Raw genomic sequence first — 16,261 nt, 5'->3', positions numbered from 1 at the left:
ATCCCCACATCCCTTGTCCTATCTAACTATTCATATTTACATCATCACATCTCAATTCATAATATACACATACTCTACACACATTATCTCACCACCATATCTTAATTCATAATATCTATACACCCTCCACATTTCTCATTCTATTCACACCCTCTCATATCTACATCTCATTTATTTATACTTATCCAAACATTTACACGCATAATCATAATCACTTCATTTATTCGTATTATCTATAACTACACAAATACTCATTCACATACAATCACATCTATCTCTCAATTCATATTATCTATAAATTCTACACATTCAAACATTTTTTATCCATATTCACATTCTTCAAACTATCCACATCCAAAATACACTATATACCATCTCATCATCCCTTCATCTCATCAGCATACAAACTCTCATCATTCTCCACATACCCATAATCATATTATTTATTCATCTTATCTACAAATATACTTACAATCTATATATTCATACACAAACATTCTTAATATTATCTATCAATTTACATACACATCCTATATATACATATTTAAATACATCTACATCCTTCCTTACACCCTCTTACACGTACATCCCACATATCATCTATATACATATTTATCCTCATATCATTTTATATATACAATCATTCCTACAATCACATTATTCATAATATTATACACACACTCATAATAGTATTATCCATATTCAAAACTTTTACACTATCTATCTGCTATACATCATCATATATCAATGCATACATACACACATTTCTATACCTATTCGCACCAATCATCATTCATTCATACTATCCATATCTACACAAACATATAATCATACACACTCATCTACTTCTCATCATTCATACACAATCCCATCATTTATATACACCTATCTGTACTTTGCAAATCTTCCATATTATACTATACAAACACAACATATTTATATCATACTATCCATATACTCTCCACAATAATCTCATACTATTTACATCTACTTACACAAAATCATCTTTCTCCATATAAACAAATCCACAAAATACTCTTAACAATACTATCTATATATTCCTCATTATACCATATTATTTATTCATATTTTATTCAACCCACTTATCTACAATCTATTTCTATTCATATTTTATTCAACCCACTTATCTACAATCCACTTCTATTCATATTACCTATACACTATCTCGGTCATAAATGTCTAAATATATTCAATCTATGTTATAACTGTTTATATACATATTTTAATCTTTTATATATTGATAATTTAATCTACTCAAATATATATTTACTTTCTTTCTTACTTTTTTTATTATATTTATTTATCTCTTTTATCTAATCTATTCATACTCTATCTTTTATATACATTCATTCCTATTCTACCTTAGATTACTTATCAACTCTATTTATATCTATATTTCATTAATATTCATTTTAACTAGTTTCTTATAAATTATATTTATTAAATCTATATAATAATATCTATAATATTAATATACCACATATATATATATATATGTATATATATTCTTATATTTCATTTTTTATTCAATCTAAATAAACTATATCTTTGTTATTTCAATCAATATCTACCTTCTATTCATATATTTCATATTCTAATAACATATTTTTTTCATTCAACCCTCAAAAAATCTTCTAAATATTAAATAATATCATAACCAACTAAACTTTCCTAATCAAATAATTAACAATCAAATTTATAAAATATTATTAATAATAAAATTTTTATCATATATTACATTGCTTTATAATTTCTATTATTAATTCAATATATCTCTACAAAACATGTCAATACATCAATATATAAGAATATTTACAAACTATATATCAAAACATTTATTCTAATTATATTATTCTAAAAGTATTTATATTAATCTTATTCTATTATATATATTTCATAATATCTCTCATAAAATATTTTAAACTATATCTTTATATTTTTTTATTAACTTCATTTCATATATTTCTCACTCTTTTTTATTATTTTATATATATATATTAAACTATATAAAATTATCATTACAATAAAAATTAATATTTCAGTTCAAATTATCATTATCTTATTTTCATCTATGTCTAGATAATTTATTATCTATTATCTTGCATATATATATATATCATAATAAAAAATTCAATTTAACATTATTTATCTTTATTTCATCCCTAAATATCATCATAATAACAATTACTTTCAATTCATATGTTTATAAAATTGAATCAACTAATTATTTATCCATAAGTTTATTGCTCTAATTACACTACATAATATTATTTTATAATTTACTCATAGCTCTAATCAAAAAATTATTCTTAATAATAAACAGAGGTAACATATTATTATCATAATTAACACTCAGACTATGTTGTTTTGTTGAACTAATATCTATATTTATTAAATTTATCAGATAATTCAAATTAGCAATTTTATTTTCAAACTATTCTTACTTAATTAAATTATTAATTTCATCTCATATTATGCCATTTAATTTATTGAAACTCATATTTATACTATTTAACAAAACCAGATTATCAATATTAGATTATAAACTATCATTGATACTGTTATTTTATAAGATGCAAATATTTCAATTTAGTCAATCAATACAGATTATCATCTAATAAACCAGATAGAATCTTGACCTATTCAAGTCAAAAATCAATTATTTACCTATATCTCTAATCTTATCATTTAAACCATCATTAAATTTATTCTTTTGTCATTTCAAATGTTTTAATTTTATCAGTTCATAGCTTTAATTTAGAATATTATCTTGCAGATTAGCTTATCTTACTTCTGAATTCTCTCTACTGTCTGTCTCTTTGTCTCTATCTCTCTGACTCTATCTATTTCTCTCTCTAATCCTTTTAATATTTAGAAAGCTATACTAATAAGTTTTATTTAATATAATATTACTAACCTGATCAAAATTATTACAAATTATTTTTGATTTTCTCCATAATAGTTATCTAATCTTATTTACAATCACTTAAATTCACTAATAGATTACTTAACTCAGCCAAAAACATCTTCTAAGGTTTATCTGACTTGATTAAAGAAAACGTTGCTTAAATCTTAACTATTATTATCACCATTATCAACAAAATTGATCACTTTCATATTTTATTATCAACTAACCTCTTACCTTTCAGTTTGCTTTTAACTATCATTTTATATCGACTATTATATAGTTCAAAATTATTTTAATTTACATAAGCTTAATCGTTAGAAAATCACGATATACATAAATAAATAAATTTTCATTTATCTTTCTTCAATTTAAAATATCAATCTTATCTACTTGTACAATTATATATAAAATCAACTTTTAATACTTATTTAATCTAGCTATTTTCATTACTTATCTATTTATTTTTCATTATTTTTTATTTAACATATTGTATTAATTATCTATATTATTTACTCTACTATTTTATCATTATATCTATCATCCCTATATTTATACACTTCATCTAGATATTCACCTTCATATATCTCGTATCTATATTTTTTTTGTCATCTATCTTATTCATCACCCTTTATTCATCCCCTTCAACTTTTTTTTTCTCTCTCTCTCTCTCTCTCTCTTTTGTCTAGTTATTCCATTTAACAATAAAAAAATATAATTTATCTCATGTCTCCTATATACCTCTTTATCTCAAACTTATCTTATAATTTATACCTAATATTCTTATCATCTTCCTCTAAATGCATCTCTACCTCATAATTATTCATATATATATATTCTCTTCCTTCATTTTTTTCTCTTTCTTCTATAATATTCAATACTGATTTTATCATCTTTATCTTCATAATCTTTATATTCCTATTCAATACTATCATCTATCTATCTTCTCTAATCCACACTTTCATATCCTATTTCTATTATTTACAAACACTCTCTCATTCTTTCAATCTATCATATCTCTTCAACCTAATATATCTATTTTATATTATCTACCTTATTCATTTTATTATATTATCATATACTCTCTATTATACTATCTATACGCTCGCCTATTATCTAAACATACTGTATTATATCATATTATCCTATATACTCACACATTCTATCATAATATTTACTCATTACTCATTTTACCATATTATCTCACATATTCCTACATCCTATCATACTATCTACATACAATATCTATATTATCTTATCTTATCCAAATACAAATTATATCAAACTACGCATACATTCAAACTTTATCATATTAAATATATACTAATCATATTTCTTCATACTATCTAAATATTTACTAACTCTATTATGTTATCCACATTAATATAAACGCCTATATATTCCTCATTACATCATATTACCTATACATACACTTTTATTTATTCATATTATTCACATAATTTTTAAACCACTACATCCTATACATATATATATATATATACTTTCTTCTATTATACTATTTCATTATCACATCATCCTATCTTATTGTTCATTCTCTTATTATCCTATCATGTTTTATATATGTTAAATATTGTTATGTATTATCTATATATATATATAGATAATAATATTTCAAATTAAAATTAATAATTTCACAATTCTTCATATTTCACTCTATTATTTAATGTATATCTATTATTTATTCATCTATATATTATATTTTGTTAACATCATATAAATACACAAGTTATACTAGATATATTAATTCATATATCTTTATATTTAACTATTATATTATTATTAGATATATTTCTACATTTTAATCATTTTTTCTATTTATATATCATCTAGGTGTATTACATAATATTTATATATATTTAAGATATAAAACCTTTAATAGTTATTTAAATTTATTAATATTAAGTGACAGCCTATTGTCCTTGTTATCATAATTTATATAATTTTTATTTTTAATTGTGTTAATATCTTCAATAATAACATTTTTTACTATTTTATATATATTATCATTATTTTATTAAAATTTAATTATTAGATCATTTAATTCAGCATTATCATATCAATTTACTCTAATATCTTTAACTATAATAATGTTATTTTTTCTTATTTACAATTTATTTGATTAATTTATTGTTGTTTATACATAACCATTAATTATTAGCTATATATTACTGATATAGACAATAAATATTCAAAATCATTTAATAAACTCAAAAAAATATATATATAAATACTAGCTTTTTAATGATAATCTATTATATAAATCATAATAATATTAAATCGATTCATAAACCATATTTAAAAAATTAAAACTAAAATATTACAAATATTTAACAACCTATAATAACTAAAAAAATACTCTTATTTACTTTTAATATATATTTACAAATTACATAGTATATATACATTATCTATATTAATAAATATTTGAAAACGATTACAATGTTATCTATCTTAATTTTATATTCTGAATAATACCATTTTTTTTAATATAAATTTTTGTTCAATCAAATTGTTAATATACTTTTCAATATGTTAATATACTGTATTTATAATATCAAATATCACTTTAGCATTATTTGTTGGTTTATTCTTAAATAATCTCGGTTTTAAAAATACAACATGTTCTTATCTGGTAGAAGAATATAAGGATTTCTATTTCTTCATTTTTATTATAACACCTTTTATAGATATTATACCCTGTATAATTTGAAATAATCAGCTGAATTGTATCAATATCAGCTCATATAAAATTTATTCCTATTCTTGATAAATTACTGTTTATAATTGATTAAATACATATAGAGCAATTCATCTTTATATATTCTAAAATGGGTAAAAATATATAAAAATATCCTGAAATACTATAACATAGTTTATAGTTATTAATAAAATTATTTTTTCGTACAATATCTCTATAAAACCAGAAATTTATAACTAATTACCTACCAAATATAGAATATAACACAGTCATATAGAGAATAACAAAATTAGTCTAAAATATGATTTTATTATACTCCTCTTTTTTGTAATATTAATTAACTTTTTATATATATACTTCTAATATTATCTATAATCACTCCCTAATAACAATATGATATTTACATCTAGATCAAGTTATAATATTCCAGTTCCTGAATCTATTTTAGAGTGCCCTTATATTAATATATATTTTATCATCTTATGATGGCGTTATAGTCTAACTTAATTAAATATTTCTGCACTGCCTAAAATCAAAATCAGACTTTAGAATGAAAAAATCAGAGATTAGAATAAAATCAATATGATGGTATTACTTTCTTAATAAAATAACTAGTTAGAATGATAAACTGAGCATCTTAGAACCAAAATATGATATATCATCATGATTTTTTCAATTAATTTTATATTAAAATATTTGAAATTATATAGTATAATTGATGATTAAAAATAAACAAAATTTACAAATAATATATTAACATAGATATATATATTATTTTTTAGATATTACGAAATTTCTATATATCAATGATAAATAATTAAAATATTACATACAAATAATAAATTTGAACACATAGAGATCATAGACATACTAAAAAATACAGATATTTTAAATTCAAATATACCTCTAGAGTATATCAACTAAGTTAAACAAGAAATGACTGATCAAATACATAACCAAACATTCTATATTATATGTGTTGTTAATTATTGTCATATCTAGTCAAATAGTTATAAAATAAAACTATTTTAAATATAACATACCTTATTAATAGTTCCATCAGCATCATTTATACATGATTCTAAAACAATCTAATTTACTTAATAATCAATATTATTACCTGAATATATGATTTAATGCTAACCATACTTAGATTTTTTTTATTCTTATATAATAATTTTATATTGTATTAATCTATCTTCAAAAAAAATATCTATTCATAAACATAATAAACGTTCGATTTATAGATCATGTTATAATATAAATAAACATAAATTTTTATATAAAATTAATTAAAACCTATTGATTCTATATAATATATGAATTAACCAAAAGAAATATTGATAATAACAAATAAATAATCTTTCTATAATATAATTAGAACAAATCATTAATAATATGATATAATCAGACAGATGATATCAAAATATAAGTGATTGGTTATATAAAATAAAAAAAAATCGAATGTAAAACGGATATATTATATCAATAAATGAAATTATATAATAGATGAATAAAATTAAAAAAATTAAGAATAATATAAAAGATAAATGTTTTAGAAAGAATAGATAATTTAGATATAATAAAGTCTATAATTATATAATGAATATGACCATACTAGTAAAAAAGCACAGATTCCCATCCGATCAGCTAATTTAAACATACTTAGACCTATTTATTAATGGAATCAAAAACCAGCTATCAACTCTAGGTATTATATTCTTTTTTCCTTATACAAATTATATTATATATTTTTTATTATATTAATATATTTTCTAATTAAACTATTTATAACAATTATATATACAATATTAAATTTCAATACATTTTAATATATATCATTTTTTTTAATTTATCATACATTTATATACACAAATAATATATAATAATTATTAAACTAATTCTATATAAATATAGATAATCTTTTTATACTATAATCCATCTGATTGATGTATTTTTATTTTTCAGTTAAATCTAATATTTAATCATACCATTTCCATTATTCATCCCTCTATTTCTATTCTATATAATTTTCATTATTCAATTTATTATTTTAATTGATATCATAGCTTTAATGTTATCTATTAAAATATACTAATATCATTATTTAAATATATCATCTATTATCATCTGTCTCTATTTAACGTTATAATTTATCATAAATACCTATACACCCATTTATTCTATATTACCTATATCTTATCTACATACTCATATATTTTATCATATTATCTATTCCTACTTTATCTAATCTATAATTCATAACCTTCTATATTATTCACATACTTTAATCTATATCATACTATCCATACACACTCATTATCACCTATTATCTATACATATTTATCTATCATACTGTCTACATTTTGTCATCTATATATTTATGCTCTCTCTACCATATTTTCTATTTCTCTCTATCTAATCAAATCTTCATTCCTATTCTATCTAATTCATAATCTCTTATTCTATCCAATCATATTATTTACACATACTTTTCATTATATTATATCATATTTATATTTTTTTATATTATCTTATCTAATCTTATTCTATTATCTTACCCTCCATTATTATGTTCTATTTCATTATCACATTATTCTATTTTATATTTTATTCTATCATTATATATCCTGTTCTTTTTATCTACTATTATAAAACCACATTATATATCTTATTATTTTTATTTTTTAAAACTCAACACTGATTTTATTTTCTCTTCTCAATATTTTAAATTTTTTTAATTTTCAATTTCTACTTATCTATCTATTAACCATTCTTCTATTATATTCTATATTATTTATTACATCATACTATCAATACGTTCAACCTATATTATATCTTCTCTCTACATATATTCTTATTCTATCACACTATCCACACACAATATTCATATCATACATAATTTATATTCACAATTATATCATACTATTTTACATACTCAATCATTTCTATTATCTATATAATAATATCTACACATTCATACCAATAATACTATTCACACATTCATATTCTATCATATTCATATATACACATAGCATACAAACATACACACTCAATAATACTTCACATACATACACTTCTCATTATTCATTATTATTATTATTCACTTATTCATATTATTATTCATTTATTCATATTATTATTCATTTATTCATATTATTATTCATTTATTCATATTATTATTCATTTATTCATATTATTATTCATTTATTCATATTATTATTCATTTATTCATATTATTATTCATTTATTCATATTATTATTCATTTATTCATATTATTATTCATTTATTCATATTATTATTCATTTATTCATATTATTATTCATTTATTCATATTATTATTCACTTATTCATATTATTCACCTATTCTTCAATTCATTCTTATTCATATTATTCACCTATTCTTCAATTCATTCTTATTCATATTATTCACCTATTCTTCAATTCATTCTTATTCATATTATCTATTCTCTCTCTACCATAACTATTCATTTTTACTCAATCCAAGACATAATTATCTATACACTTTCCACATTATAATTATCCACCTCTCTCACTATATCATACTATGCTTTCCTATCATTTTATCTATTTATTCTCATATTATTTTCTATTATCTTACTCTATCATCAAATCTGTTTGTTCTACCCTATATTCTCTACTTTATCCTATTACTCTATCCTATATTATTCTCTCTATCTATTTTCACTTTACATTCAATCATTCATATTTTTTTTATTATATTTTTTTATATTCATATCTACAAATATTCTTCTATACATCATATTTCTTCACACAATCACATAATATCACGCCTCTCCATACACCCAATCTTTACCCCTATTATTATACTATCCCATCATCTTATTACATCAATATCCTTATCTTATTCTGTTACCACACATTATCATACATTCTATCTCACATTGTCACACAACATCACATCTCTCATATTATCCTATCATACTATTTTATCTCTATATTTTATCATCATATTATCACATTTTCTTTTATATTATTTATCTCATCATATATTCTCTATTCTATTTACTTCAAATTTAATTCATATCTACATTTTATATATATCTACCCACTCATTATCCTCCTACTCAATTTATTTCTCTTCATCTTCTATCCTCACAATATCAACTTCTATATTCATTATTTATCACATCTCAATTATTACTGTTATATCTCAATTACCAATACCTTTTTTTTTATCATCTCTCTCACTATATTAAATATATTTTTTCTCTTCATATATCTTCATTATTCATCTTCTTCTATACATCCATCATACCAATATCATAACATTTATATACTATTCTCTCTATCTATCCTAATTTTACTTTTTTATCATCTCTATTTATAATTTCACTCTACCCGTATATACATTTTTACATTTTTTACTATATAAACATATTATCATCTTTACATACTTCATTCATATCCTATTTATTACATATATTCATTTCTATTTTACCTCAAACTACTCCCTAATCTCATTCATATCTATATCTCATTCACATTCATTTTAACCAACTTTTTTATAACAACCATATTAAATACATATAGCTCCAAATAATAATAATAAATATTTATAATATCAATACCTCCTCACATATATATTTATCTCATTTTTTTATTATATTATCTAACTAAATTATATTTTATTTATTTTAATTAACATATATATCATATTCATATATATTTTATATTCTAATATATAAATAATATTTATTTCTTATTCAATCTTTAATAAATCTTTTCTATAATATTATATATAATCAATTAAATTCTTTTAATCTAATCAAATAATAAACTTTTTTTAATAATAATTTATATAATATTAATATTAAAACTCTATTATATTATTCTATAATTATTAAAAAAACTACTTTAATATATATATATATATCAATACATTAATATATAATAAATATATCTTATATTTATTCTAAAACTAATATTTTATTTTTGACATCATCATCTTTTATATATCAATAATATCTTATTATATAAATTTCATAATATTTCATATTTTATTTTATTTTTTATATTTTAATTCTATATCATTTTATTATATATACATATTATTTTATATATAATAAACTATAACAATAAATCTTATATTAAATAAATATTAATATTTTAATTCAAATTATCTATATTTTTATAACTCTCTCTCTATATATATTTTATTTACTATATCATTATATAAATATTATAATTCTAAATTCTAATTTAATATCATTTCTATTACACCTCTGCATATTATCATCATAATAATTATTTTTAATCTATTTATATATAACATTGAACCAATTGACGACTCCTCTACAACCCAGCTGCCGTATTCACATTTTATATTGTTATTGCATAATTTATTCACAGGTCCAATAAAACATCTGTTCTTATCAATATGTGGAGGTAGCATTTTATCATTACAACTTGCATTCAGTCTATGTTTTGTTGAGCTAATATTCATATATAACAACTTTTCCAGACGACTCAGATCAGGAATATTACCTTCAAATCTATTCTCTATCATTTCTAAATTTCTGAGATTGATTAAATTACCGATTTCATCTGGTATAGTTCCACTTAATTGATTAAAACTCAGATTTAAACCATTTAAGTTAAACATATTACCAATCTTAGGTGATAAAGTACCATTAATATTGTTATGCATAAGATTTAGATATCTTAGTCGATTTATTGAATATAGACCGTCAGGTATCTCACCAGATATGCTTGAATTACTTAAATCAAGATTCCATAACCTTTTCAGATTTTTGATATTATTATTTAATTTACCATTAAACCTGTTACCTCCTAATTTTAGGTATAATAATTTAGTCAATGAATATAGACCATCAGGTATTGGTCCAGACAGACTTAAATTACTTAAATCAAGATATAATAAATTATTCAGATTTCTAATATTATCACTTAAACTACCACTAAACCTGTTACCCCCTAATATCAGATCTTCTAATTCAATTAATGAATATATACTATCAGGTATTGGTCCAGATAGATTTAAATTACTTAAATCAAGAATGCGTAAGTCCTTCAGATTTCTAATCTTATCACTTAAACTACCATTAAATTTGTTTTCTCGTAGATCCAGATATGTCAATTTAGTCAATGAATATAGACCATCAGGTATCGGACCAGATAGGTTTAAGTAACTTAAATCAAGATGCGATAATTTATTCAGATATTTAATATTATTACTTAAACTACCATTAAACTTGTTATCTCTTAGATCCAGATGTTCTAATTCAGTCAGCTCATAAATTTCATTCGGAATATTACCTTTCAGATTTGCGTATATTATTCTTAATTCCTTTAATGTATCTTTAATCATTGTAATCCCTACAGGAAATGCAGATAGCTCAAATCCATCTAAAATAATACTAATGATCTCATTATCATTGCAAAATATTCTTTTACCATCGCAGTAGTTATCTGCAATTTTATCATTCACTAATAACTTGTTCAACTCCGCCACAAATTTTGAAGAGTTATTTTCTATCGAAAATATTCTTGAAACCTCAAATAATATAATCGCTATTATCAATAACTTATTTACCATCTTCATATCTTAATAATAAATGATTTCTTATTTTTCAATCTCTCTTCAAATATTTTTTATCGGCTAATATGTTTTTAATTATTTAAACCTTATAAAAAATTTTTTTAATATTATTCATTACATATAACAGCCTCTCTTATATTTATTATCATCTTAATACATATATTATAATCTATATTATATCCGTATTATTTTCCTATATCATAAACAATTTATATTCTTTATAAAACTAGTTATAGATTTTTTCTTAATATTTTCATTTTATTCTATCATTATTTTCTTAGTCTGTTATTAATCTATTCTAATTTATATCTTTTCATTATCAATATATAATCTATATTTTATATATATAACTTCTTTCTTTATCAAAAACTACAACATATAAATATTAATTATAATTTTTTATACCAAATACTCAAAAAATATTCATTTGGGCTCATTTAAAAAAAAAAACACATATAATTATTATCTATATACATATATCTTATTACTTTTTATTTACATTATACTATTTATTTTTATTTATTAATATCTATTATTATAATAATATATTCTTTTTCTTTACTTCTTCTATCAATATTTGTTTTTAATTTACAATACATATTATTTTTTCATCTATTATTTTATTTATTCTATTTTTTTATTTATAACATTTATAATTCAGAATATATTTTTACACATATTTTCTATATATATATATATATATTTTTATATAAAATCATTTTTTTATTATTTTTTTAATTTATAAATATCAATCATATTATCTACCTATAAAATATCTATTATAATCATCAATCATATTATCATCTACCTATACAATATCTATCATAATTATCAACCATATTGTCTATATATCCAATATATATATCATAATTATCAATCACATTATCTATATATCCAATATCTATCATAATTATCAATCACATTATCTATATATCCAATATCTATCATAATTATCAACCATATTATCTACCTATACAATATCTGTTATGATCACCAATCATATTATTATCTATCTATACAATATCCATTATAATCATCTAATCAAAATTCATTTATTATATGTTATTTATATATATATCTATACACTTTATATATCATTTATATATATTTTTATTTTCTCCACCTTACATCTTATTATTAGTTATCTATATTATTTATTCTATCACTTATTATCATTATACTTATTTATCATATCTATACATTATTTTACATATTTCAAGTATATATATATATATATACACATAATTTTATATACATAATACCTATCTATGATTTCTTATTTTTCTTCTTTACTTCTGTTATTATGTTTTATTTATTTTTTTCTATATCTATCTTATACCTATATTCTATTTATCTCATTTTAAAATCTATTAAAAAATATCATTTATCGTCTCATTATATCATCTTATTTCAATTTGAATTATCATTTTATAATATATTTAATATTTTTTATCTTTTATAAACACATATTTCATAGTTATTCATTCATACCATCTTTTTTGTCTTTATGTTTTATTTCTTCTTTATTCTCTCCTTATATCATTTATATTATTTAATATTATTTAATTCTATTATATATTCTCTATCTCTAATTAATTTTATATTTATATTTAATTAATTTTATCTCTTCAACCTATATCTCTTCTTATTATTTTATTTTATATTATTATATACATTATTTAACCTATTGTATTACTACATACACAAACTTATACTCAATACTTACACATACACCACTCATTATTTACTATTGTCTATCCCTATTATTCTATTATCACATTTCTTTATCCTGTCTTGTATTCTATATTATTATATTATTTATTATATTCTATATTCTTCTTTCTATTTTATTTACTTCATATTTAATTATTCATATTTCTTCATATTCATATCTATATCTATTCTTTACATTATATTTCTCTACACACTCATACAGCATCACACATCTCTACATACTCAACACTATCATACACCTCTCCATACACTCCCATCCCATCACACCTCTCTATATACATTCACATAACATCATATCTCTATATACATTCACACAACATCATATCTCTATATACATTCACACAACATCATATCTCTATATACATTCACACAACATCATATCTCTATATACATTCACACAACATCATATCTCTATATACATTCACACAACATCATATCTCTATATACATTCACACAACATCATATCTCTATATACATTCACACAACATCATATCATCTCTATATACATTCACACAACATCATATCATCTCTATATACATTCACATAACATCATATCATCTCTCTGTACATGCACATAACATCATACCTCTCTGTACATGCACATAACATCATACCTCTCTGTACATGCACATAACATCATACCTCTCTGTACATGCACATAACATCATACCTCTCTGTACATGCACATAACATCACACCTCTCTGTACATGCACATAACATCATACCTCTCTGTACATGCACATAACATCATACCTCTCTGTACATTCACATAACATCATATCATCTCTCTGTACATGCACATAACATCATACCTCTCTGTACATGCACATAACATCATACCTCTCTGTACATGCACATAACATCATACCTCTCTGTACATGCACATAACATCATACCTCTCTGTATATTTACACAACATCACACATCTCTACATATATATTATCTATCCTATTATCATAATATTCTACCCCATTATCTCAATATTCTTATTCTATTCTACTATCCTATATTACTATACTACTTTTTATTCCATACTATCATATCATATCATCCTATTCTTCTATCATAATATCTTATTATATCACTACATCATTCTATCCTATTTTTATATTTTATCATTATCTATCATATTTTCTTTTATATTATTCATTTTAAATTTAACTCATATTCATATTTCTACATCTATATCCCCTTATTCTTCTATTATCTCTATTTATACTATTCTACACATAAACATTCTATATTATATCCATACATTCTTCATCAACTCATATTATTCTATATACTCTCAACCTCTATAACATTCTAAATATACCATCCACAAGCTCTATCATAACTATTTTTCCACATTTTTCAACATCTATCAACTATCTACACACTTCTATCATTACATCATATTTACATTCTGTCTATATTTATTCTATTCTATCTAATTAACTACTTATTCCTATTTATGCTATTTATACACTCGCCTTTCTATATTATATTGTCTATATCTATTCTTCTATTATATCATGCTATTCCTATACATAATCTGCTATAACTATTCATATTCTATCAATCATATTATCCACATCTTCTTCATTTCAACATATTATTCTATATCTATTATCTATTCTTATAAATATCATCTATATCATGCATCATTTTTATTATATATATCTACATAATCTGCTCATATATTATCCATACTCTATCATATCCCAATTCATATTATCCATATACTCCTAAATCTATCCATATTAATCATCTCATTCATTCATATCATCCTCCTATTGCCTACGTACTCATATCCCAACACATATCTCATCTTATATATACTCACAATCACATCATTCATATTATCCATATAAATAAATACTTATAATCACATAATCTAAACTATATACATACTCTATACATACTCATAAAAATTATATACTATCACATACACTCATACAGCATCATACTTCTCTATATATACACAGATCCACAATCTTACCTACACACTCTTCATCATATCATATCATTTATTCTTATTTATATTATCTGCTATCAATCCCTATTTATACTATCTATATATACTCAATCTATGTCATATCTATATCCTTTGATCTTCTATCATTTCTTATTCTCATACATACTCTTCTATACATTATATCTTATAACAATATTATTTATATAATATTAATCTATCCTCATAATGTAATATACTTTATTAGATTTTATATTCATATTATAATAATTCATATTATATATTATGTATTTTTTATTTATAATAATATTTTTTCTTAATC

General features: G+C 20.8%; 2 protein-coding genes across 2 annotated transcripts; one reads left to right on the top strand and one right to left on the bottom strand.

Annotated features, from left to right (window-relative positions):
* Positions 1 to 5,775: 5,775 nt before the first annotated feature.
* Positions 5,776 to 9,186, top strand: LOC126323892 (uncharacterized). The gene is made up of 2 exons (XM_049994807.1): positions 5,776 to 5,779; positions 8,681 to 9,186. The coding sequence occupies exons 1-2, from the start codon at positions 5,776 to 5,778 to the stop codon at positions 9,184 to 9,186; spliced, it is 510 nt and encodes a 169-aa protein (XP_049850764.1).
* Positions 9,187 to 10,885: 1,699 nt separating this feature from the next.
* Positions 10,886 to 12,253, bottom strand: LOC126323891 (uncharacterized). Its single transcript, XM_049994806.1, has one exon. It carries the CDS (start codon positions 12,251 to 12,253, stop codon positions 10,886 to 10,888), a length of 1,368 nt encoding a protein of 455 aa, XP_049850763.1.
* Positions 12,254 to 16,261: the final 4,008 nt, after the last annotated feature.

The sequence above is a fragment of the Schistocerca gregaria genome, unplaced genomic scaffold (genome assembly GCF_023897955.1).
Source record: "Schistocerca gregaria isolate iqSchGreg1 unplaced genomic scaffold, iqSchGreg1.2 ptg000875l, whole genome shotgun sequence".
NCBI lineage: Eukaryota > Metazoa > Arthropoda > Insecta > Orthoptera > Acrididae > Schistocerca > Schistocerca gregaria.
Note: the sequence above shows the minus strand (reverse complement) of the source record. Positions and strands in the feature narration are given on the sequence as shown.